This window comes from Haematobia irritans, chromosome 3 (assembly GCF_050003625.1).
Source record: "Haematobia irritans isolate KBUSLIRL chromosome 3, ASM5000362v1, whole genome shotgun sequence".
Taxonomy (NCBI): domain Eukaryota; kingdom Metazoa; phylum Arthropoda; class Insecta; order Diptera; family Muscidae; genus Haematobia; species Haematobia irritans.
In genome coordinates, this window is record NC_134399.1 from 1,860,733 (window position 1) to 1,883,488 (window position 22,756).

The window sequence follows — 22,756 nt, forward strand, 5'->3', positions numbered from 1 at the left end:
GAACGAGCTCTATCGATCGACTGAAATGGAGACAAACAGCTAAATTTATAACCAAAAATCTGTGCATTTCAGTCGATCGACAGAACTCGCTCGACATACAGAAACAGGCTGTAAGAATGATGCAAGTCATTGATAGCGTAACATTTTGTTACTGTAAATTTATTCATTAAAAATGTAACAGCCAGAACAAGGTGGATACTGAGTTCAGTTTCAACAAAACTCCGAATTAAATACAAAAATATCTATGAAGCCGATTCCATTTGTTATCAAGTCTTGTGAAATTATATATGGAAACGATTTAAGGCAGTGATGGCGAAATATTTAATATTTCTAAATTATTTGATTCGAAAAAGTAACATGAAAACAAGCTCGTTTTCAGATTGAAAACTTAACTATAATTGGTGTTCGACCGTCCCACCTTATGCGCCGTCCAGATAATAAGTTTATCCGGACGACAGTGCTCGTGTCGAACATATCCCAGATATTGGTCACACTATATGTTAAGTCCGAAGGCATAATCGATACTGCTGCATGTTTATGCGATCGATAACACATTTTTCGATTATTTAGTCATCGCCGACAATTCGTATCGATAGGGCACACTGTAAGATTCTTTACAAACCCAGACATTCCATCCAGAAAAACTTATAATCTGGAAGTCACATAAAACAGCATTTTCCAATATCATTCCATCGTTTTCATTGGTAGAGTTGGCAACTCTACACAGCGTTGTCCATAAGTGTATGGTGTATGATGGTAAACGTCATTTCAGAAAAACATCTGGGTACAACTTTAGGAAAAAGCGATCCAAATGGGAAATCGCTCTCCCCGCATAGGTCTGACTCTGCTTCTATCATACTTCCTAGGGAATATGATTGAGCATTGGCAAGACGTATTCAGTAATTCGGTGAGGGGTGACGATGGAACGCTTTTAAATTGGATTAAATGTCAAACACTAGTGGTAAACAAAAATATTTTTGTAAAATTTAGAGATAACCACGAAAAGGCTCTGTAGTTTTTAAATCCAAACCAGAATGGGTTTTCCACGTATCATAAGTAAAAACAACAAAATATACACAAAATTGGGCGATTTCTGTTTGTCTGGCGATGGCAATCAGTTTTGGATTCTATGTCATGTATGCCAGGAGGAGTTACAGACACAGGACAAATTTTGGAAGCATATACAGGATGAACACAATTTCATGCATGGCATGAGACAAGTGAGTTGGTATTGAAAGTGAAAATTTGCCCCAAGAGACCCCTTAGGAGCTACATTTTTAACGCGCCATTTTTGCCTTTGTGCTACTTCTCGTTTCAGGAGCAGACACGAGCAGCCCAAGCATATATGGAAGCGGCGGAAGCTGCTTCAATGATGCCGTTGCCCTTGTTTCGCAAGATGAGTGTAAATGAACAGCAAAGAGAGGACAGCATGAGCCAAGAAGATGAAGATATGCAAAAGGAACCAAAAGACTATACAGAAATGCGAGCCCACGATGATCCCAACCAATCAGTTGCCATTGATATCAAGCTAGAGCCACAATTAAGCCATCAAGGCCAACATCAGCAACACCAGCATCAACAGCAACAGCAACAACAACAAGAGCAGCAAGATCAAATGCAACAACAACAACAGCAGCAGCAACAGACCCAACAAATAGAAATAAGCACACCATTGATGTATCAAATTCCCCACGTACATGCCCCGCCAGTAAGTGCATATGCCGCCTTAGTACAAGCCCCCAATTTGAATTCATTAAATATGTCGGTAGCCGCAGCAGCGGCTGCTTCCCAAGTGCCAACTTCTATGGCCGCTTTGATGCCCATCAAAGATGAAATGGTCCACAAAGAGTCGGCCAACAATAGTACCACGGCCAGTGCCAGTAGTGCCATGTCATCGGAAGATGGCGAACGTTGGTATATATGTGACTTTGAGAATTGCGGATTGAAATTTAAATACCAGTCCCGCCTAGAGTTGCATCGAAGTGTTCATAGCAAAGAAAGACGGTTCTCTTGTGAGATATGTGGTGCCAGTTTCAAACAGTCCTGTAATTTATCAACACACCGCAAGAAGAAACATGCCCTTAAGGGTACCGCTAAAATGACATTAGTACCGCCGCATCGTTTTTGAAATCCATTTTTGAATTTTTTACAGTTTCCTTTTTATTTTTGAGAATGAAATGGCAAAAACAAATGGAGAAATCCCAATACAAAAAATAAACCCACCACTTGGTTCCAAGAGTAAACAGAAAATCCCCAAACATAGAGCAACATTTTATAAGTCTATCCTACTTTCTATATCCTCCTACTTATACTAAGAACCAAGGCTCAATTTTTATTTTGTTATCGATTTTTCTCCTAATCTATTTTCAAGAAATTATTTAAAACTTAAGCTGATTAATTATAAATGTAGTGGCCAATTGATAATCAACAAATCATAAAATTAAAAAAAAAATTATTTGAACAAAATATTTTCGAAAAATGTAGCCTTAAGTTTTTTTTTTTTTTATTTTTTAACGTTCTGACTCTACTGTTCTCGTTTGTAGTTTGGCAAAGCTTAGAAAAAATCCTCAATACAAAGCATATTTTGGTCAAACGAGCGCTATTGTAAAATTAGTTTTCCATTCATTTTTTACTACAGCACTTTTAATTTTAAATGGTGAACATTCATTGGGTGAATGTTCTATATAAATATATTTTACTTAGGACACCAATAAGAAGAACATAAATAAATATCAAAAGAGAGAATTTCTTTTGATTTTCGACCGCCTTATTTCTTTTGAAACTCTTTAGAGTTAAGAAAATATAATTTGATTGATATAATTTGTTTTATTTTAAAAGCTAAATGCGTAGGATTTTGCTTCGAAGAAATCCTTTTCTTTTTAATTTAAATTTGTAAAGAAATTGTTTACTGATTTATATATAAAACAATTTTGACTATAATTTTCTTTTTACCATTTTAGTTGTGCAATTGTAATAGCCTTATTATATTTTTTTGTTTATTTCGTATGTCTTCTATAAAAAATATTGTTTTATCATTTAGATTTAATTATGTGCAATTAATTATAGAAACAAAATACAAATTATATAATAAAACAAAACAACAAATAAGATTTTAAGTAAATAAAGTTAGTATAAAATTCCAATCCGATCGTATTTTCTAAAGCATATTGGGAACCATGAAAATGTTAAAGCCTGTGGGCGCATTTAAAGGAAAACAACTGTTGCTATCCGCTTATTTCATAATTTTTATATAAATTTTATTGAGAAGTCCTATGCAGACATATCCATTACTTGACTTTTTGTTGTCTTCAAATTCCACTAATAGACTTTGACTTTTTTTTATAAAATCTATGCACCAATATTGCCTTTTGCTGGCAGCCAAAAAGTTAGTAGAGTTTTAAATTCGTATAAATTCCGTTTGAACTACAAATTAAAAATGATAACTATTATGAGTTTAAAATAAAATAAAATGTCAGTACGAAGATCTAACCAGCAGGTATTTTGAATTGCGAACGAAATTTGTTTTCAGTGTAGGAGTTGGTTAAATATAAAGTGAATAACTTGTTATAATTTTATAAATGTAACACGTCGAATAGGTATAATTTTATAGTCACTGCTATAATTTATAATCACGTTTTTTGGAGAGTTTTGAGAGGGACATAAACACGATGGTTGTTGTCAAGGATACAAGGCGAAAAAGGATACAAGGTGGTGAAAAAGTTGACAATGGGAAAACGGATAAGTTCCAAGGAGCATTTTTACGATACTGGAAGGACAAAACAAGCGAAAAAATATATCATACTTTCTGATAGTCATTTCTATTTTATGTACATTTCATATATTACCAAAGTATATAAGAAATATGATAAGTCTGAACATATAAATTTATATTAGTTAATGTAAATTTATTTATTTATAACTAATATTAAAAGTAATTACAAAATTAGTAAAAACAAAATATATAAAGCATTGACAAATGAGGCCATCAGCTAAAACTAATTTTACTTAAATTTTTAAACTCAGTAGATTTATTTAAATTGTTTGTGTTTTGAATTTCGTACAGCGCTAATAATAATTTTCAACTCCGTTTTTTTTTTTCAAAGTATGAAACGACAAAAAAAAATATGCATATATTATTTTTAATAAATTTTGTTTGACAAAAAGTATATCACTTGTATCATGTTGCTCTTATTGTTAGAAGTTAAAATTTTCTATACTTTCTTTCAGGGTGGTTTCTCTTTTTATGTTTGTCTGACAACTATATTTACTTCTTAAGAGATTAACCAAATGCTTTTTATTTGAGAGTAGAATCACCAAAGGACTTTTTGTATTGAATAGGAAGACGACCAGTTAAAATTAAAGTCTGGTTCTATTGAAACCAGAGTTTGTATTTAATTCAAAGATTTCAAATCTAAGTTATCTTAAAGACCAGGAATGTTTTCCTTAAATTAAAGGAAATTCGCCAACCATCAAATTCACTCGAATTTATTGGAGGAAGAAAATTTCACTCGTCTTTTGCTTTTTTAATTCCAATATAATTACATCAAAGAATTTTGTCCCTTATATTGTGTCTTAAATGTATATTACATAATCTTACATATTGGGGTCAATATTTTTATACTACCAAAATGTCCGGTTGATTCTTATATAGATAATGATTTTCTCAATTTTTTGATTTTTGATTTTTGATTTTCCTATAGCCCCATCACTCTCAAAAGTAGTATGGTCCTCCCTATTTAAAATGGGTAATTTCACCTTATAGATTCATATCTAATTCTTTTGAACATACACTTGATGTCCATCAAAATAACAATAACCTGTTCTTTATCGATTTAAAATTTTATTTGCTATGGCCAAAATAGATTTTTTTTTTATTTTTCTGCTCAAACATAGTAATCGAATTGAACATTTTCAATATATCCTCTTCTTGAACAATAAGAATCCCTGGGGTGTATCTAAAGAAGAAAACAATAGCATTGGCTTGCAGCGACATGAATAGAATTTCAATTTAAACTATAAAAGTTTTCATCACCTGGTTTTCACGTTTTGGTTTTATATGGAAACTATGGCAAACCAATGAAACTTCAAGTCGTAGAAAGGAAGGACCCTCATTTGCGGTGTAAAAACAAAGTTATGACTATTCATACACCCACCCACACACACGGACACTCATACAGTCGCATTCATATTTAGGAACACTTGATAAAAAAATAAAAAAACATAATGGACATTGATGTCGTTGACATATCCGCTATTCCTTTCATAAAATGTGGGTTAGTAAACACTCAATGGGGATAAGAGAGAGGGAGTAGGTTGTGTCCGGGTGTGAATGAATGCTGTATTGTCCTTAGGGAATGGAACACTCAAAGAAATAAAGAGCAATCAATGTAATTATTTGGTGCAATTTATTGGCTCATAATGACAATGCTAAATGCAACAATTTTGAATTTATAAAAGTAGACACATTGGAGAAAGGCTGTAATCGAGTGGATCGCACGTAATTAAGTACAAACTGTCAATACACTTTTATATTGAATATTTGTGCCCAGCATGGCATTACCTAATCCAAATTTAGTTTGCGTTAGGTTAGATACAGTGGCAGCTTGATATTTCAGGCTTACTTAGACTAAGCAGTCTATTGCACTTCAGTGGTGCACCTCTCTTCGATCACTGTGTGTTGTCCAATTCTATGTTTAGCTCAATGATTGTGGTGAAACCACTTAGAGAAGCTTTGAAAAACTCAGAAATGTCACTAGCATTACTAAGAGGGGAAAATCCACGGCTGAAAATTTTTGCAGTCGGTCGAAGCTGGGGGTTGAAGCCACGGCCTATGTATGCAAGGGGGGCATTGCAGCACGGTGGCTCCCCCAAATTTATATCTACCGATTATGTATGAGATCTATAAATAAATCAGAATATTTGGTCATAGAAAGTACAGGAATTTATTTTATTATACTTCTTGAGATCATAGTTTTATATCAGCTTTTCTTACTAAATTATATATTTTGTTTGCTGCATTTACTAACATTTTCTTGGGTGTAACATATACATTTTCCTATAAATAGCCACATATTTTGCCGGTCTGTTACCTCAAAGTACCATCACTTTATTATTATACACTAGGGATTACAAGAGCACTATTTAATAGTTATAAAACTATTAGTTGTGGAAATTGTAATGCATTGCTTGTCCAAGGATAGGAGATGTTTTGGAATCTATTCAGTATGACTTCCTCACGTACATGTTGGTGACATTTTATCCATGTTGTAAAGCAACAAGGGAATATTGAACCATTGTTGGTTGGGGAAGATATAATGTTTGCCAAAACTATTGGACCAATGTTTTAAGTAAATCGGAAAGAAAGAATAAGGAGAAGACGTTTTCACTTAAAAAAGTAGCTTTTTGTTATAAAATCGTGATTTTTTGACCAATACAAAAAGTTAGCTACAAGATTTTCAAAATAGAATGCATTAAAAAATTAGCATACAAATGTCTAGTATGTTTTGTAATTTGAATCAATTAAATTCAATACTTTTCAAATTGAAAAATACTCCAAAAGCACTAAATGAAAACGCCAGAAAGCACCAAGTTGGTGTTTTTTTTTTGTTTGAAAATGCACTAAAAAGGCAATTTGGTGCTTTTTGGGAATCCAAAACAACTAAATTTGGTGCTAAAAGCAGTTCACTGAGGGATATAACAATATTTCTAACAACATCAGATAAAAGGGTAGAGAGGGTCCAAATCTCTTTCAGTTCGAACAACAAACACGGAAATGAGTAATTCTTAGTGGTACTTATATTCGCACAATTAAAAGGCATCGAACTGCCAGCACTCTTCACTGTCTTTCATACAACATGTGAAGTACAATCCGAAAAAAAAAACAAATAAATCCTCCCCCCTTAATAAATACAGTGTCTTAATCAATAAAACAAGTCTAGTTCGTTTTATTGATAAACAAAAATCAAACGAAAATCATATACATATGTATGCGTGTTCGGTAATCACAGCAAAAACAAAATCAACAACAAAAAGTTAAGATATCGTTCCCACTTGAAAAAAATAAAACACAACCCCTACAATATAAAACTAACACTGTATGCGTACCACCATCGTTGCTGGATACAACTACTTAGGTGAAGTGGGAGAGGGATCCAATTCTCCGCTCGAAACTCTCTCCCTCTCTTTCTTAAATGAGATAAATATTCCTTTCCACAAATATACATTCACAAAAAGCTATTATACAAACTTCTAGAACCTCTCTCTGTATTTCGGCAAGTTTTGGAGAGTTTCTAAATTATAAATGCAAATGTATTACCAATCAAATAACCTTTCTTATATATTTACAGATGTGTAATGTGAACAATTAATATTCAAATAAGTTAAAATAAATAAAAGACTTACCCAAATGTTTACTCAAGGGCTATCACGTGTGCAATATTTATTATTATGTTATTTTATTTCTTCCCACTGGAATCGTATGTAATGAGTTCTTTGTAAAATATACAATGGCTATTACCGTTTAATATCCCGCTCTTGTTTATCTTTACCACTATTCTTATTTATAAATATTTGTATTTAAACACAACAACAACAACAACAATATTAGCTAAACAACAAAAACCACATCATTTTCTTTTTCACTTAAACTGAAAACATTGAAATACATTAAATCTGAATTTTTCCTCAATAACAATATCCCTTTTGGCACTCAAACTTAAAAAAATATAAAACATTTCACCGATCGCTAACGCACGAGTAAACCGAGCAATGCAAAAAACCGTACTGACAATGCAATTACATTTTTCGTTATTGGATACCACGAAAAACCCACACCATACATATTAAAAATAGTGAGAGAGAGAGAGGCGACACATTAGCTATTGTTGCAAATATGCCTTTTCTCCAAACATCCCTTCCCAAAATGGCGATTGTGACCACTTGCTCTCTTTACTTTGCAGATTGGCTATTTCATGGTATCCACTATCGAAAAATTCTTTGCATCGTCAGTTGCGTTTTTTACATTGCGATATTCGGTTTACTCGTGCCATGGTGATCGGACAAAGTTTTTCATATTTGAGTTTAAGTGTCAAAAGGGATATTGTCATTGAGGAAAAATTCGTTATCAAATGCAATTTTCAAACTATCGTAATGTGTTTTTTTGTCGAAAGAGTGGGAGAGAGAGTTTCCGTGTGTATTATTTCCATTGGATGAGATTGTGATCCCCTTTCCCTCTTCTCTATTTTTGTTATGTCCTACAACGATTGTGGCACACACACACTGTTAGTTTTATATTGCATGTTTTTGCTATACATGCGTAATTACATACATACATACATACACAAATATGATTTTCGCTTAAAACAAGTGTGGTACTTATATTCGCACAATTAAAAGGCATCGAACTCTCAACACTCTTCACTGTCTTTCATACCAAAGACAATAAACTTGGGGAAGATAGGAAATTGGCTTGCGTCATACCAAATGTTGCATTTACCATGTTAGTTCCATACATGTTTGTAATTTTTTATTTGTTTTTCGTTTTTATTTTTTAAATGAAAAACGTAATTTTCTTAATGAAACAATGTTAAATTTTAGGCAACAACAAAAAATTACATTTTCCCCTTTAAGGAAATTTATTTCGTGCACTTAATTTCTTTTTATTTGTATTTTAATGCTATGTCAATACTTGCCGTATACGCATTTGGTTCGAGTATGAAACTAACACGGTAAATGGTTTGATCTCCTCTGTAGCCAATTTGCTATCTTCCTAGAGTTTATTGTCTTTGTTTCATACAACATGTGAAGTACAATCCGACAAAAAAACAAATAAATCCTCTCCCCCTTAATAACTACATTGTCTTAATGAACTAGACTTGTTTTATTGATAAACAAAAATCAAACGAAAATCATATATATGTATGCGTTTTCGGTAATCACAGCAAAAACAAAATCACCAACAAAAAGCTAAGATGTCGTTCCCACTTGAAAAAATAAAACACAACCCCTACAATATAAAACTAACAGTATATGTGTACCACCATCGTTGCTGGATACAACTACTTAGGTGAAGTGGGAGAGGGATCCAAATCTCCGCTCGAAACTCTCTCCCTCTCTTTCTTAAATGAGATAAATATTCCTTTCCACAAATATACATTCACAAAAAGCTATTGTACAAACTTCTAGAATCTCTCTCTGTATTTCGACAAGAAAGTTTTGGAGAGTTTCTAAATTATAAATGCAAAGGTATTACCAATCAAATAACCTTATGTATTTACAGATGTGTAATGTGAACAATTAATTCAAATAAGTTAAAATAAATAAAAGACTTACCCAAATGTTTACTCAAAGGCTATCACGTGTGCAATATTTATTATTATGTTATTTTATTTCTTCCCACTGGAATCGTGTGTAATGAGTTCTTTGTAAAATATACAATGGCTATTACCGTTTAATATCCCGCTGTTGTATATCTTTACCACTATTCTTATTTATAAATAATTGTATTTAAACACAACAACAACAATATTAGATAAACAACAAAAACCACATCATTTTTTTCACTTAAACTCAAAACATTAAAATGCATTAAATCTGAATTTTTCCTCAATAACAATATCCCTTTTGGCACTCAAACTTAAAAAATATAAAACATTTCACCGATCGCTAACGCACGAGTAAACCGAGCAATGCAAAAAACCGTACTGACAATGCAATTACATTTTTCGTTATTGGATACCACGAAAAACCCACACCATACATATTAAAAATAGTGAGAGAGAGAGGCGACACATTAGCTATTGCTGCAAATATGCCTTTTCTCCAAACATCCCTTCCCAAAATGGCGATTGTGACCACTTGCTCTCTTTACTTTGCAGATTGGCTATTTCATGGTATCCACTATCGAAAAATTCTTTGCATCGTCAGTTGCGTTTTTTACATTGCGATATTCGGTTTACTCGTGCCGTGGTGATCGGACAAAGTTTTTCATATTTGAGTTTAAGTGTCAAAAGGGATATAGTTATTGAGGAAAAATTCGTTATCAAATGCAATTTTCAATTAATCGTAATGTGTGTTTTTTTTTGTCGAAAGAGTTTCCGTGTGTATTGTATCCATTGGATAAGATTGTGATCCCCTTTCCATCTTCTCTATTTTTGATATGTCGTACAACGATTGTGGCACACACACACTGTTAGTTTTATATTGCATGTTTTTGCTATACATGCGTAATTACATACATACATACACAAATATGATTTTCGCTTAAAACAAGTCTAGTACATTGTGGATAATTTAAGAAACTGTACTCGCTAAGGTGGAAAAGTGTTTTTGTTTTTATTTTTATCGGATTTTGTTCCTTGAAAGGCAGTGACTTAAATGTGCGAATGTATTTTCCAAGTATATTAGCGTCGGATGTTATTCGTTGGTATACATACTTACTATTAGAAATTGCTCAAGTATGTTTTTGATTATTTACCATTGGTGAACGGCTATAGTGATTGCATTGAGCAGACATTTGGGTAAGTCTTTGATTTATTTTAATTTGTTTTATTTGAATTAATTTACATGTGTGTCTTTTTTTTAATACTCTGACTTTGTACCGCTTTTTTACTGTTCTATGAAACTCACTTCATTAAATGCCGTTGTGGTACTATTTATGCATATTGTTTTTATTGTTATTCAAAATGATTGTCCAACTAAAAACTAAAACAAATTCTTCTAAACTAAACAAATCCTTCTATTCCAATTTGTAAAAGAGGCCATTTAATTTATAATACTTTTGCATATAACTTATAAACACACCCAAACTATCTTGTCATAGATAACCTTCAAAACAATAACTAACATAACTCTGTATATTGTCAAGTGAGGGAGAGATAGAGGGATTTTCCATGTTTATTGATTGCTCGGACCCCCCTTCGCTTTTACCTGTTGTTGTTATATACACCAACAATTTAGTTGATGCTGTTAGTTGTGCGGAGAGTGGAAGTTGGTACAAACGCAATTGGGGGAGAAAAACATTTCTTTCATTTAGCTAGCTCTGTTGCAAATTATATTTTTATTAAAAATATCTAAAAATTTATATTTTTATGAGACATCTAAAAAGTTAAAACAGGTTATTGTTTAATTTTAATTGTTTCTGCAAATAGAATTTACAAGCTCTCCAAAACTTACTTGTCGAGAATAAGAGAGAGAGAGAGCGAGAGAGAGAGAGAGTTTCCGTGTTTATTATTTTAACTGAGGAGATTCGGATCCCCTTTCCCTCTTCTGTAATGCAGTTTTTCCAACTCCCGAATGGCAAAAAGCACCAAAAATAATACAGCAAAAATTCAATGTACTACTAAAAAAAAAAAAACAAAACTTCCAAATATTATAGAACTTTTGGGCATTGATTTGATTTGAAGCCTTTTTAATTTTATGAAATTATGAACCTCTGGCCAAGTGCACTGCTTTATAATTGTTAATGCTTTCTTTACTTTCATTCAATTTATTTTGATCCGTAATGACTTTTAAATTTCAAAATATGTTTTTTCAAGGATAAACAAAATTTTTCGACATTGAAATGGGAAATATTAATATTTGGAGGAGTTTATTTCTTATTCAATTATGATACAAACGTTTTTAATTACATCTTTAGACTTCGATTCCCCGTCCGGCAAAATCTAAAACTTTAAAAATTTATAAAATCGAATAATTTATTCTACATTATTGGTATTGGTATAACAGAAAAAATTGTTCAAGAACTAATATAACTTCGTTAAAGGGAGAAAGAGGAAAGGGATAAAGGTAAAGTGTAAAGAAAGTTAGTCTTTATGAAATTGTTTTCACATCAATGTTTATCACAAAAATCATATTCTTTTCTTCCAAACTGATTTCCTTACAGCGAAAAGCAAATGGTAAACGGTGTTTGTTTGTCTAAAATTTCCTTTGCGAAGAACGAATTATTTTTTTGTGTGTACGGTTGTTATAAATTCAGTTTATTAATCTAAACTTAAAGAAAGAGTATTAAAATCAGTAACCCTTTAACCTAGAATTTAAGATTCAAACATTGTTTTATATTGTTCGAAATAATGACAAGAAACTCCAAATGTATTCACCCATTCACAAAAGAGTTACCTTACCATTGCCATCATACGAACGAGCCTCCTTTTTATGGGGTTTTCGAACCATCATTATTTGCGTCCAGACACGCTTTGGCAATTACAACGTAAAGAAAGTTTTGTAACTGTATGTATGTGGTAGTGTGTATGAGCCGCGATGTGGCTTTTAACGAGCATCGCATAAATTATAGGACAATATAATGAAGAAACAAGGTAAAAATCCACCATGATATGTTGTCTCATTTGCCAAGTATTGTAATTACAAAAAAAAAATAAAAAAAATATCAAATTTCAAAATTTTGGCAAAATATGAATGTAGTAAAAAATTTATTAATACACTTTCTTGACATTTAGATATACCAAAATTTTAGTAGACCAACAATGTTTCCTTTTCTTGATGAATACTAATTTCAAACAAATACTTTAAGTTTTTTTGTTTAATTCAGGAACCCACGAGAAAGAATATGATTATCTCAAATATGCTTCAAGAGCAAAACGATATTTTTCGACGGGGAACATGAAACATGTTTGTCGCAACCAAATTGTTTTCCTCTTTTAATCGTTTAATAAATGTAATTTTGTTTTGAAAAAACTGTTCTTAACACTTTTTGCTCTCCAGACAGTGATTGTGGTATGTGGTATTATCGTTTTTTTATTCGCAAATTCTTAGCGAATGGTACACCCATTCAAGGGAAATGAACTGAAAGCAAACACAACAAAAGAGACGGGTAGAGGAAAAGTGAACGGATTTAAAAATCCTTCTCACATCAAGCATATACTCTCACACTCACTTCTGTTTACCGGTTCATTTGCCTTCATAATGAGGTTGAAAAACCATTTACAATACCCTATGGAAGAGCAAGTTTTACAACGAGAAAGGAACAAATCTGAAGTAGTGATGTTAAATGTCAATTTCTAAAAATAAAATCCAAAAGATAATAACGAAAGAAATCTCTTGTAAATTTCATATTTATCCTTTTCTAAATAATTTTCACCTTTTAATTTTTCTTCGTATCTCATGGAAACCATTCATACATATAAAAGAAAGTCGGAGTCATGAGTGCAAGAAGATAAGAGATAAGCAATTCCAAGGATTCTGCAATGTCAAACTGCAAAGTGTATTTGTATTCATTCAAATGTGACCACATGTGTGCGTATGTTTGTGTAAATAAATTAGACTTTGAATGTGTGCATATATGTATGGGGACAGTCTGAGTGTAAATTGGAATGAAATTCATTTTCAATTTGGAAATGATGCACACCCCAACATGATTTAAATTAATTAGAATAATGGTACATAACAATAACCGACAAAATCAATACATTGGCTTGGAAAGGTTAGCTTAACCACGATGCATGATGTTAACCGTAGATAAAATACAAACCTCAAAAATCTTCTGAAAAGCTCATATTACCATTTAAAGGTGGGTATTAAGTTCGAGTTTAGCCGCTAAAATCGTCATGTTTTCACGATTACTTTTCTTTAATAATCCATTTTAAGGAATACAAACTTTGTGAAAATTTGCTTTGGGCTATCCCTTATCAAGTTATAATAAAATCAGCAAAAAATATGTATAATTTTATGCCTTTTTTTACTGATTTAGTTTTCACTTTAGTGAAAAAATGACGATTTTAGCGGCTAAACTCAAACTTAATACCCACCTTTAAACAAACAACATATTTTGTTAAACTCAAGATCTCGTTTATAAGCTCGGATTTTATTGGTAATTTTACACCAAAAAAAAAATGAACCCACCATGGAAGAAAATGTAGGTTTATTTTAGGAAATTTTAACTAAAATAGTTTTCTAATCGCAACATGTTACAAGTAAGTTTACAGTTTTTGTCAAATTGAAGAAAATTTATTAAAAATAATTAATTTTTTCGGGTGTTTAAGAAAATTTCATATGTTGAAAGAAAAAATTGGATTTAAAAATTGTTAAAATGTCTTTAGCGCTGTATGAAGTTCAAGACAGGTACAATTTTAGTAAAATTTACTCATTAGAGAGACTTATGAACACAATTTAAGCAAACCTCTGCCATTTTAGTAAAATATGAACTAATTTATTTTTTAGTAAAATTGTGCACTATATTTGTATACAACTTTTTTTCTTGTTTTTAGTTCACGTCATTAAAGTTATTTTCAAATATTTGAACATTTGCTCATATTGTGCAAAATCTAACTAAAATCAACTAATCTTCTTTATTTTAGATAAAGTTCAGTTGGCTTTAGCGCCTCCTTTTTTGGGTGTAAGAAACTAAAATACGATTTTTTCGAATCCAGGCATTACAACAACAGAAACAACTGTGTATACACAATTACATGTTGTCAAAGAAATATAGACATATTGCGATGTAATCGCAATAACCATCCATATTTTGTAGATAGACAACCACCACCCAGGAATGTTGGGGTCGATCTCCAACTTCTAAAGCGCAAGATCCAGCGTTACAAAAGAGAACGTCTAGATCAGAAGACATACCAGACAGGTCTGAACAGAATTTCATTTAATTCTGCTTTCGAAGACAGTTCACTGCACTTAGCAGCGGGGTAAATTGCTCTTCCTGATCTAAGATCAGGCAAGTGCAACCGGCTCAATTCCTGTGATCAAGGGCTACATGAGACTAGTCACTCTCTCGTTTGTCCAGCCAAACCTACCTGACTAACCATCATATCCGTGGAGCAAGGTTAGCATGCCCGCCTTACACAAGGTCGTGGGTTCGATTCCTGCTTCGACCGAACACCAAAAAGTTTTTCAGCGGTGGATTATCCCACCTCAGTAATGCTGGTGACATTTCTGAGGGTTTCAAAGCTTCTCTAAGTGGTTTCACTGCAATATGGAACGCCGTTCGGACTCGGCTATAAAAAGGAGGTCCCTTGTCATTGAGCTTAACATGGAATCGGGCAGCACTCAGTGATAAGAGAGAGGTTCACAAATGTGGTATCACAATGGACTGAATAGTCTAAGTGAGCCTGATACATCGGGCTGCCACCTAACCTAACCTAACCACCATATCGCGCTGGATGCATAACACTTTAGTAGCAGAGTTTCTCGAAAAGCTGGAGCATAAAGATACACCCTCAAAAAAAATCGCTTCTTTAACATATGTTCCAAACATATTTTGCAGGAAGCACATATATTATTGGATACTGCCGAAATATTAATATGTTTGTTTTATGTGAACATATTATATGTTTGGAAGCATTTTGAGCCCAAAAAATTATATGCTTGGAAGAATTTTCCCCAAAGAAGATTGTGATCATTCCCTCAAATAATTTTCACTTCCACGAAATTTTTAGTTCTTGGCACCTTTTTCTGTAATACAAATAATGTTGAAGAAATTATTCAATTTTATAACTTTTTTTTTTAATTTCGCCTGGGCGGAGAATCGAACCGAGGCCCATACAGTTTGTAAGCCAACACACTATCCACTGGGCTACGTAGTAGTTATAGTCACCAGTAGACAATTATCGTTACAAGTTACATTTATATAGCATACTTTGCAGCGCCCACGAGCCCATGCAAACATAACATTATTTAAAAGAAACATACATTTGTTGGCCACGTGGAGCAGTGGTTAGCATGTCTGCCTTGCATGCAAAGGGTCGTGGGTTCAATTCCTGCTCCGACCGAACCAATTTTGTTTTTGCAATTTAGTCATTTATACTATATTAAATTTTTATAATGAAACTTCGAAATGTGGGTTATTAAAAATTTACAGTCCCCACATACATAAAATTCTCCTCTCAAGGTGAAAACACATGCTGTTTTTTTTCAAATCTCTATGCTCTTGGTTCCGAATGTCTCATTCTAATATTCAAATTAAATAATATTTAGACTTAAGCATATAAAATTTTTGGCCTTATCATAAATCAGTTTTCCGAAACAACATACAACCATTTCACAGAAATTGTAAACATATATATGTTTGCTCGAAATTTGTAAATTTATATATGTTTACATTCACACATATTATTTTTATGAAACATTCATACCCCAAACATAATATATTTTAACATATTAACATATGTGTCCCAAACATTTAGTGTTAGTTTAGGAACATTACATGTTGGCACTTAAATATATTGTGTTTAAAAATTGTGTCCGAAACACATTTTGTTTATATCGGAACATATGAAAAACATATTTTTCTAACAGTGTAGGGGACATTTGGTGATTGTCTTAGAATTTCGCGTAACCGATTAATAATAATTATTAAAAAAAATAAAGTTGTGGCTATGATAAAATCTATCCATGAAATTTTCTTGTTTATTCGGAGATACGCTTAAAAAAATATATATAAAATCAATTTAATTTAATATGGTTCTTGCATTAAATAAAGTTCTTCACGTTTCATGCTGATTTTGTGTAATTTTGTTTAACTTTACACACTTTAGTAACTCTCCAACAAAGAAATAAAACATCTCAAAGACCATCAACACTTCTCAATGCCCTTAGTTAAAGTACTCAGAGTTTTATTCTTTTCAACGCCCAAGGTGTTGATATAGTGTTAGGATACTAATTTTAATGATACTTTTTACACTTATTTCACATCACTTTTTATATCAGTGAAGCATACTGTGAAGAAAAAACATAAGAAGAGGAAGAAATAAGAGGGATATAAAACGAACTGTGGGAGAATGAAAAAATTAAATTCAAAAAAGTCTTTAAAAATACAGCTAAGAAGAATTATGTAAACCACAGAAAAACTTTGCGTATATTTCTCCATTGATCATTTGAACGAATCAAGTGATTTTAGGGGTTTCCTTTATCTCCATAAACATAATAGTAGATCTCTCTTAATAAAAAATCTCCTTGCTTTTGGAAGATATTTGAACAATTGACGAATATCTTTATATATTCTATTCTTTTTATGTATTTAAGATTATTTAAGATTATGAAATGATAAAATTATATGCAGTAAAGTGGACGATTGTACTGGTACTCCCAACATATACGTATTATTAATTCATCATATATTTAAATACTTCATTTTAAAACGAATATTATTATTAAATATTTACAAATAATCTATCAATAGACAATAGATTTTAATTATTATTAATTGATATATAATTTATGAAAGCAAATATCATCCTTTAAATATTTAAATATTTTTAAATAGACATCCTTGCTAAATATTTTATAAAAGCTTCAATTAAAATTTAAATGTCATAAAGAATTCTGTTATCGAAAGAAATACCAATAATTTAATATATTAAAAGGAATAAACACACCAGAGTATAATGTTATTGTATTATGATGTATAGATTGATTTTCTCTTTCGATTATTTCTATGATCCATTAACATTTTTAATTAATTTCCCACAATAATTGGTTTGGTTTTACTCAATCTCCTCATTTTTCATGTGCACTCAATAGTATCAATTTATAATTGCTTGTGGCTTTGTGCCTAGGGTAAATATCTATAATAATTTAAGTAGCTGAATATTGTATGAATAATGTGTATAGTATTTACATTTATATATTAGAGAGGGTTGATGATTTTTGATCTTTAATTAAGATACGTATATAAGCTTTCTATAATAAAGGAAGCCAGATTTATCGTTTTATAAAAAAGTTACTAAATTTGAGGAATCTCGGTTTTAATTGGGTTTTTGTTAATTTTTATGAATGTGTTGTTATCAGTGAATAAGAATTTCTGGTTCAGTTGTATATTCTTATACCGCGAGCAGAAATCAGTATTAGTAAAATTCCATGCCTTATTCTAGTTACATAACTATTTCTAACTGCTTAATGTTTAGCAGTTTTTTTGTGAAACAAGTAAATTTTATTATTTTACACAGAAATTTAACATTTTTACTTTAGTTTCGAAGGAACATTTTTCTGGGTGTATAACATTTCTATATTATTGGTCAAAATTTATATGTTTGCAACAAAAGTGTATATGTTTTATAAATACTATACCTTGCGCCAAAATTTCCAAAATTATTGTGTATTTCTTCGTGGACATGTCAGCAAATCTTTACACACTCAATAAAGTAACAGGTTGGCTGATAAGTCCCCGGTCTAACAAAGAAAAACACATTTTTTTTATCAAAATTCGTTTTTATTATTCAACATAATTCCCTTCGAGAGCGATACAACGATTATAACGACCTTCCAATGTTTTGATACCATTTTGGTAGTACTCCTTCGGTTTTGCCTCAAATTAGGCCTCAGTTTCGGCGATCACCTCTTCATTGCAGCCAAATATTTTCCCTGCATCCTTTTGAGGTCTGAGAACAAGAAAAAGTCGCTGGAGGCCAGATCTGGAGAATACGGTGGGTGTAGAAGCAATTCGAAGCCGAATTCATGAATTTTTGCCATCGTTGTGGCACGGTGCGTTGTCTTGGTGGAACAACACTTTGTTCTTCTTCATATGGGGCCGTTTTGCCGCGATTTTGTTCTTCAAACGCTCCAATAACGCTATATAATAGTCACTGTTGATGGTTTTTCCCTTCTCAAGATAATCGATAAAAATTATTCCATGCGCATCCCAAAAAACAGAGGCCATTACTTTGCCAGCGGACTTTTGAGTCTTTCCAAGCTTCGGAGACGGTTCACCGGTCGCTGTCCACTCACCCGACTGTCGATTGGACTCAGGAGTGTAGTGATGGAGCCATGTTTCATCCATTGTCACATATCGACGGAAAAACTCGGGTGTATTACGAGTTAACAGCTGCAAACACCGCTCAGAATCATCAACACGTTGTTGTTTTTGGTCAAATGTGAGCTCGCGCGGCACCCATTTTGCACAGAGCTTCCGCATATCCAAATATTGATGAATGATATGACCAACACGTTCCTTTGATATCGTTAAGGCCTCTGCTATCTCGATCAACTTCATTTTACGGCCATTCAAAATCATTTTGTGGATTTTTTTATGTTTTCGTCGGTAACCACTACTTTCGGGCGTCCACTGCGTTCACCGTCCTCCGTGCTCATTTCACCACGCTTGAATTTTGCATACCAATCAATTATTGTTGATTTCCCTGGGGCAGAGTCCGGAAACTCATTATCAAGCCAATTTTTTGCTTCCACCGTATTCTTTTCCTTCAGAAAACAGTGTTTTATCAAAACATGAAATTCCTTTTTTTCCATTTTTTTCACAATAACAAAAGTTGCTTCACAAAAGACGCTCTATCTCACAAACTAATTGACTTACAGACGTCAAATTTTGACAAGAATCATTTGAAGGTTGGTACTATATAAAAATAATATGCATTTAATACTAGCAACGCCATCTATGTGTCAGACCGGGGACTTATCAGCCAACCTGCTATCTCTCATTGGCATACCCGCCTTAATAATTATGAATATATTTATAGTTTGTAATGGTTTTCAATTGATAGGTAAACTATTTAATATGAATATTAAATGTGGAAACCGAGAAAAAATTGATTAAAATCAAACATTTGAAATATTTAAATTTCCATAATAGTGGGGAGAAATATGTAACTACTTAAAAGAATTTCCTGTCAGACGAAAATCATATACAGTACGAGGGCAGTTCGGAAACTTCTTAGCCTAGCACAAAAAGCGCGGTATAAACAGAAAAAAGTTAAGTGTTTTGGAAACTTCCATCTCTGTTATGAACACATGTTAAATTTTGTTTCGCATCCGCAAAAGACGCATCCGCAATTTTTTTACTATCGAAAAATTAGAAATGCGTGCTGTGCGAAATTAATACCTTTAATAAAAAGAGATAAATAATTATATACTCATCCATTGAACGTACACATAATATGGTTTAGGGTAGCTCATATGCCCAGGTGGTCGTTTAATTACAATCACTTATACGCCACTAGGTCACAAAAAATATATATAATCGTTTATCCACTTTTATGTCTCTCTTACAACATAATGAACATATGCCATTTTTATCATTATATAACAGCTTTAGTGTTCATATTACCATGGCACATTTAATTAGTCATTGTTGTTGTGTTAATTTGTACAAATATATCATCTCTTAATACCATTATAATTGAAACATAAACTGTAATAATTATGGTAAGGTTTAAATGCCACCGCATGAATGAATTTGGATAAACAAATTTATAAATTTATTATAGATAAGTAGTTTGGGAGAAATAGAATAAATATTTGCCCAATGCATTATAAAGAGGAATGTTTGTAGTTTTGGTTAGGTAACATTTCAACCCATTTCCGTTAGCCCTTTTTCATTATCTATACTCATTTCCTGTCCCTAAAGCTCTGGGTATCCTTAAATACCAACTAAATATTCTGGCAAAGTTACAAAACTATGCATTAATTCCATGCAATTATAAATCATGGCACAAGACTCTTGTAATTTTTGGCTTTTGAATTTCAAGAAGTAATTTACAGGGTTGCATGTTACATAGCACTGGGCTGTAGTTTTGCATTGACTTCTAATGGATGGTACACAAAGCATAGCTAAGTAGCAACTAATGCTTTTAAAATTCCGTTTGTATTCAAGCGTTTGTGTCCACTTTTGGACTTTGCTCTATTCGTGCTGCTTCTCCTCGAAAGAAGATTTAAGTAGATAACAGAAAATTTTGAAATGAAGTTGATTTAAGAGGATTTAGTATGGTATCTATTATTTCTATTAGCGATGGCGGATTTGTATACGTTTTTGTTAATGACCTATAGCGCTTTTGGAGAGTTTTTCATTTACTTTTGACCACTTAAGACGAATCGAATCGAATATTTGAAAATAAAAATGTTGTTTGAAAACGTATTTCAAATACAACAATTTTTGTCAATTATTAACACTTATACGCCATGGCGTTCGCCATTAGATAAATGTACACGGATATGAAGTTTTGAGGTATACACTCAAAAAAAAAATTTTTTTTTCTGATTCAATCACGAAATTAATTGATCCAATTAATTTTTAATTGAAATGTCTTCAATCACAGAAATGATAGTATCAATTAAAAAATTAATTGAAGGCCAATTAAAAAGTTAATTGATCCAATTAAAAAATTAATTGATACTATTATTTTTGTGATTGATTTTTGTTTCAATTAAAAAATTTGTTGAATCAATTAAATTTTTAATTGAATATTTTTTAAAACTCAATTAAAATTTTAATTGGAAAAATTTTCGTTAAATCAATTAAAAATTTAATTGATTTAACAAACTTTTTAATTGAAACAAAAATCAATCACAAAAATTAATAGTATCAATTAATTTTGTAATTGGATAATTTAATTTTTTAATTGGATCAATTAATTTTTTAATTGATACTAACATTTCTGTGATTGAAGACATTTCAAATTAAACAAGTATAAACGGCCGTAAGTTCGGCCAGGCCGAATCTTATGTACCCTCCACCATGGATTGCTTAGAAACTTCTACGAAAGACTGTTATACACAATCGAATTACTAGGGTTGTGGTATCTTAAATCGTTTTCTAAATTGTGAGTTAGTCCACACGTGGTATATAAAGGGTGATTCTTTTGAGGTTAGGATTTTCATGCATTAGTATTTGACAGATCACGTGGGATTTCAGACATGGTGTCAAAGAGAAAGATGCTCAGTATGCTTTGACATTTCATCATGAATAGACTTACGATCTGCCACAACGTCGAATTTTCAGTGAATGGGCCCTAGAAAAGTTGGCAGAAAATCCGCTTTTTTATCGACAAATTTTGTTCAGCGATGAGGCTCATTTCTGGTTGAATGGCTACGTAAATAAGCAAAATTGCCGCATTTGGAGTGAAGAGCAACCAGAAGCCGTTCAAGAACTGCCCATGCATCCCGAAAAATGCACTGTTTGGTGTGGTTTGTACGCTGGTGGAATCATTGGACCGTATTTTTTCAAAGATGCTGTTGGACGCAACGTTACGGTGAATGGCGATCGCTATCGTTCGATGCTAACAAACTTTTTGTTGCCAAAAATGGAAGAACTGAACTTGGTTGACATGTGGTTTCAACAAGATGGCGCTACATGCCACACAGCTCGCGATTCTATGGCCATTTTGAGGGAAAACTTCGGAGAACAATTCATCTCAAGAAATGGACCGGTAAGTTGGCCACCAAGATCATGCGATTTGACGCCTTTAGACTATTTTTTGTGGGGCTACGTCAAGTCTAAAGTCTACAGAAATAAGCCAGCAACTATTCCAGCTTTGGAAGACAACATTTCCGAAGAAATTCGGGCTATTCCGGCCGAAATGCTCGAAAAAGTTGCCCAAAATTGGACTTTCCGAATGGACCACCTAAGACGCAGCCGCGGTCAACATTTAAATGAAATTATCTTCAAAAAGTAAATGTCATGGACCAATCTAACGTTTCAAATAAAGAACCGATGAGATTTTGCAAATTTTATGCGTTTTTTAAAAAAAAAAAGTTATCAAGCTCTTAACAAATCACCCTTTATTAGACAAACAGGTATGTAAGTCTACAAATAATTACGAATCGATATGGACTTTTGCACGGTACGTAGGGAGCCAGAATTGAAATATGGGGGTCGCTTATATGGGGGCTATATACAATTATGAACTTGATATGGACCAATTTTTGTTTGATTGGGGATCGATTTATCTGAGGGCTATATATAACTATAGACCGATATGAACCTAGTTAGGCATGGTTGTTAACGGCCATATGCTAGCACAATGTACCAAATTTCAACTGACTCGGATGAAACTTGCTCCTCCAAGAG

General features: G+C 32.4%; 2 protein-coding genes across 2 annotated transcripts in view; both read left to right on the forward strand.

Annotated features, from left to right (window-relative positions):
• The first annotated feature begins 888 nt into the window (after positions 1-888).
• ATbp ((A+T)-stretch binding protein) lies at positions 889-2,647 on the forward strand. The gene is made up of 2 exons (XM_075300581.1): positions 889-1,220; positions 1,319-2,647. Exons 1-2 carry the CDS (start codon positions 1,035-1,037, stop codon positions 2,126-2,128), a joined length of 996 nt encoding a protein of 331 aa, XP_075156696.1. The 5' UTR covers positions 889-1,034; the 3' UTR covers positions 2,129-2,647.
• Positions 2,648-10,427: 7,780 nt separating this feature from the next.
• Shal (Potassium voltage-gated channel protein Shal) overlaps positions 10,428-22,756 on the forward strand; it is a 216,371-nt gene continuing 204,042 nt past the window's right edge. The window contains exon 1 of the mRNA XM_075299496.1: positions 10,428-10,517. The gene's annotated coding sequence lies outside the window, so the exon portion shown is untranslated. The remainder of the gene's footprint in view (positions 10,518-22,756) is intronic.

What these genes read in the sequence shown, in the direction of transcription:
- ATbp (XM_075300581.1), top strand. Translation starts at nt 1,035, where the DNA reads ATGGGTTTTCCACGTATCATAAGTAAAAACAACAAAATATACACAAAA. An exon ending in TCATGCATGGCATGAGACAA is followed by an intron (nt 1,221 to 1,318) that starts GTGAGTTGGTAT and finishes TTCTCGTTTCAG; the next exon opens with GAGCAGACACGAGCAGCCCA.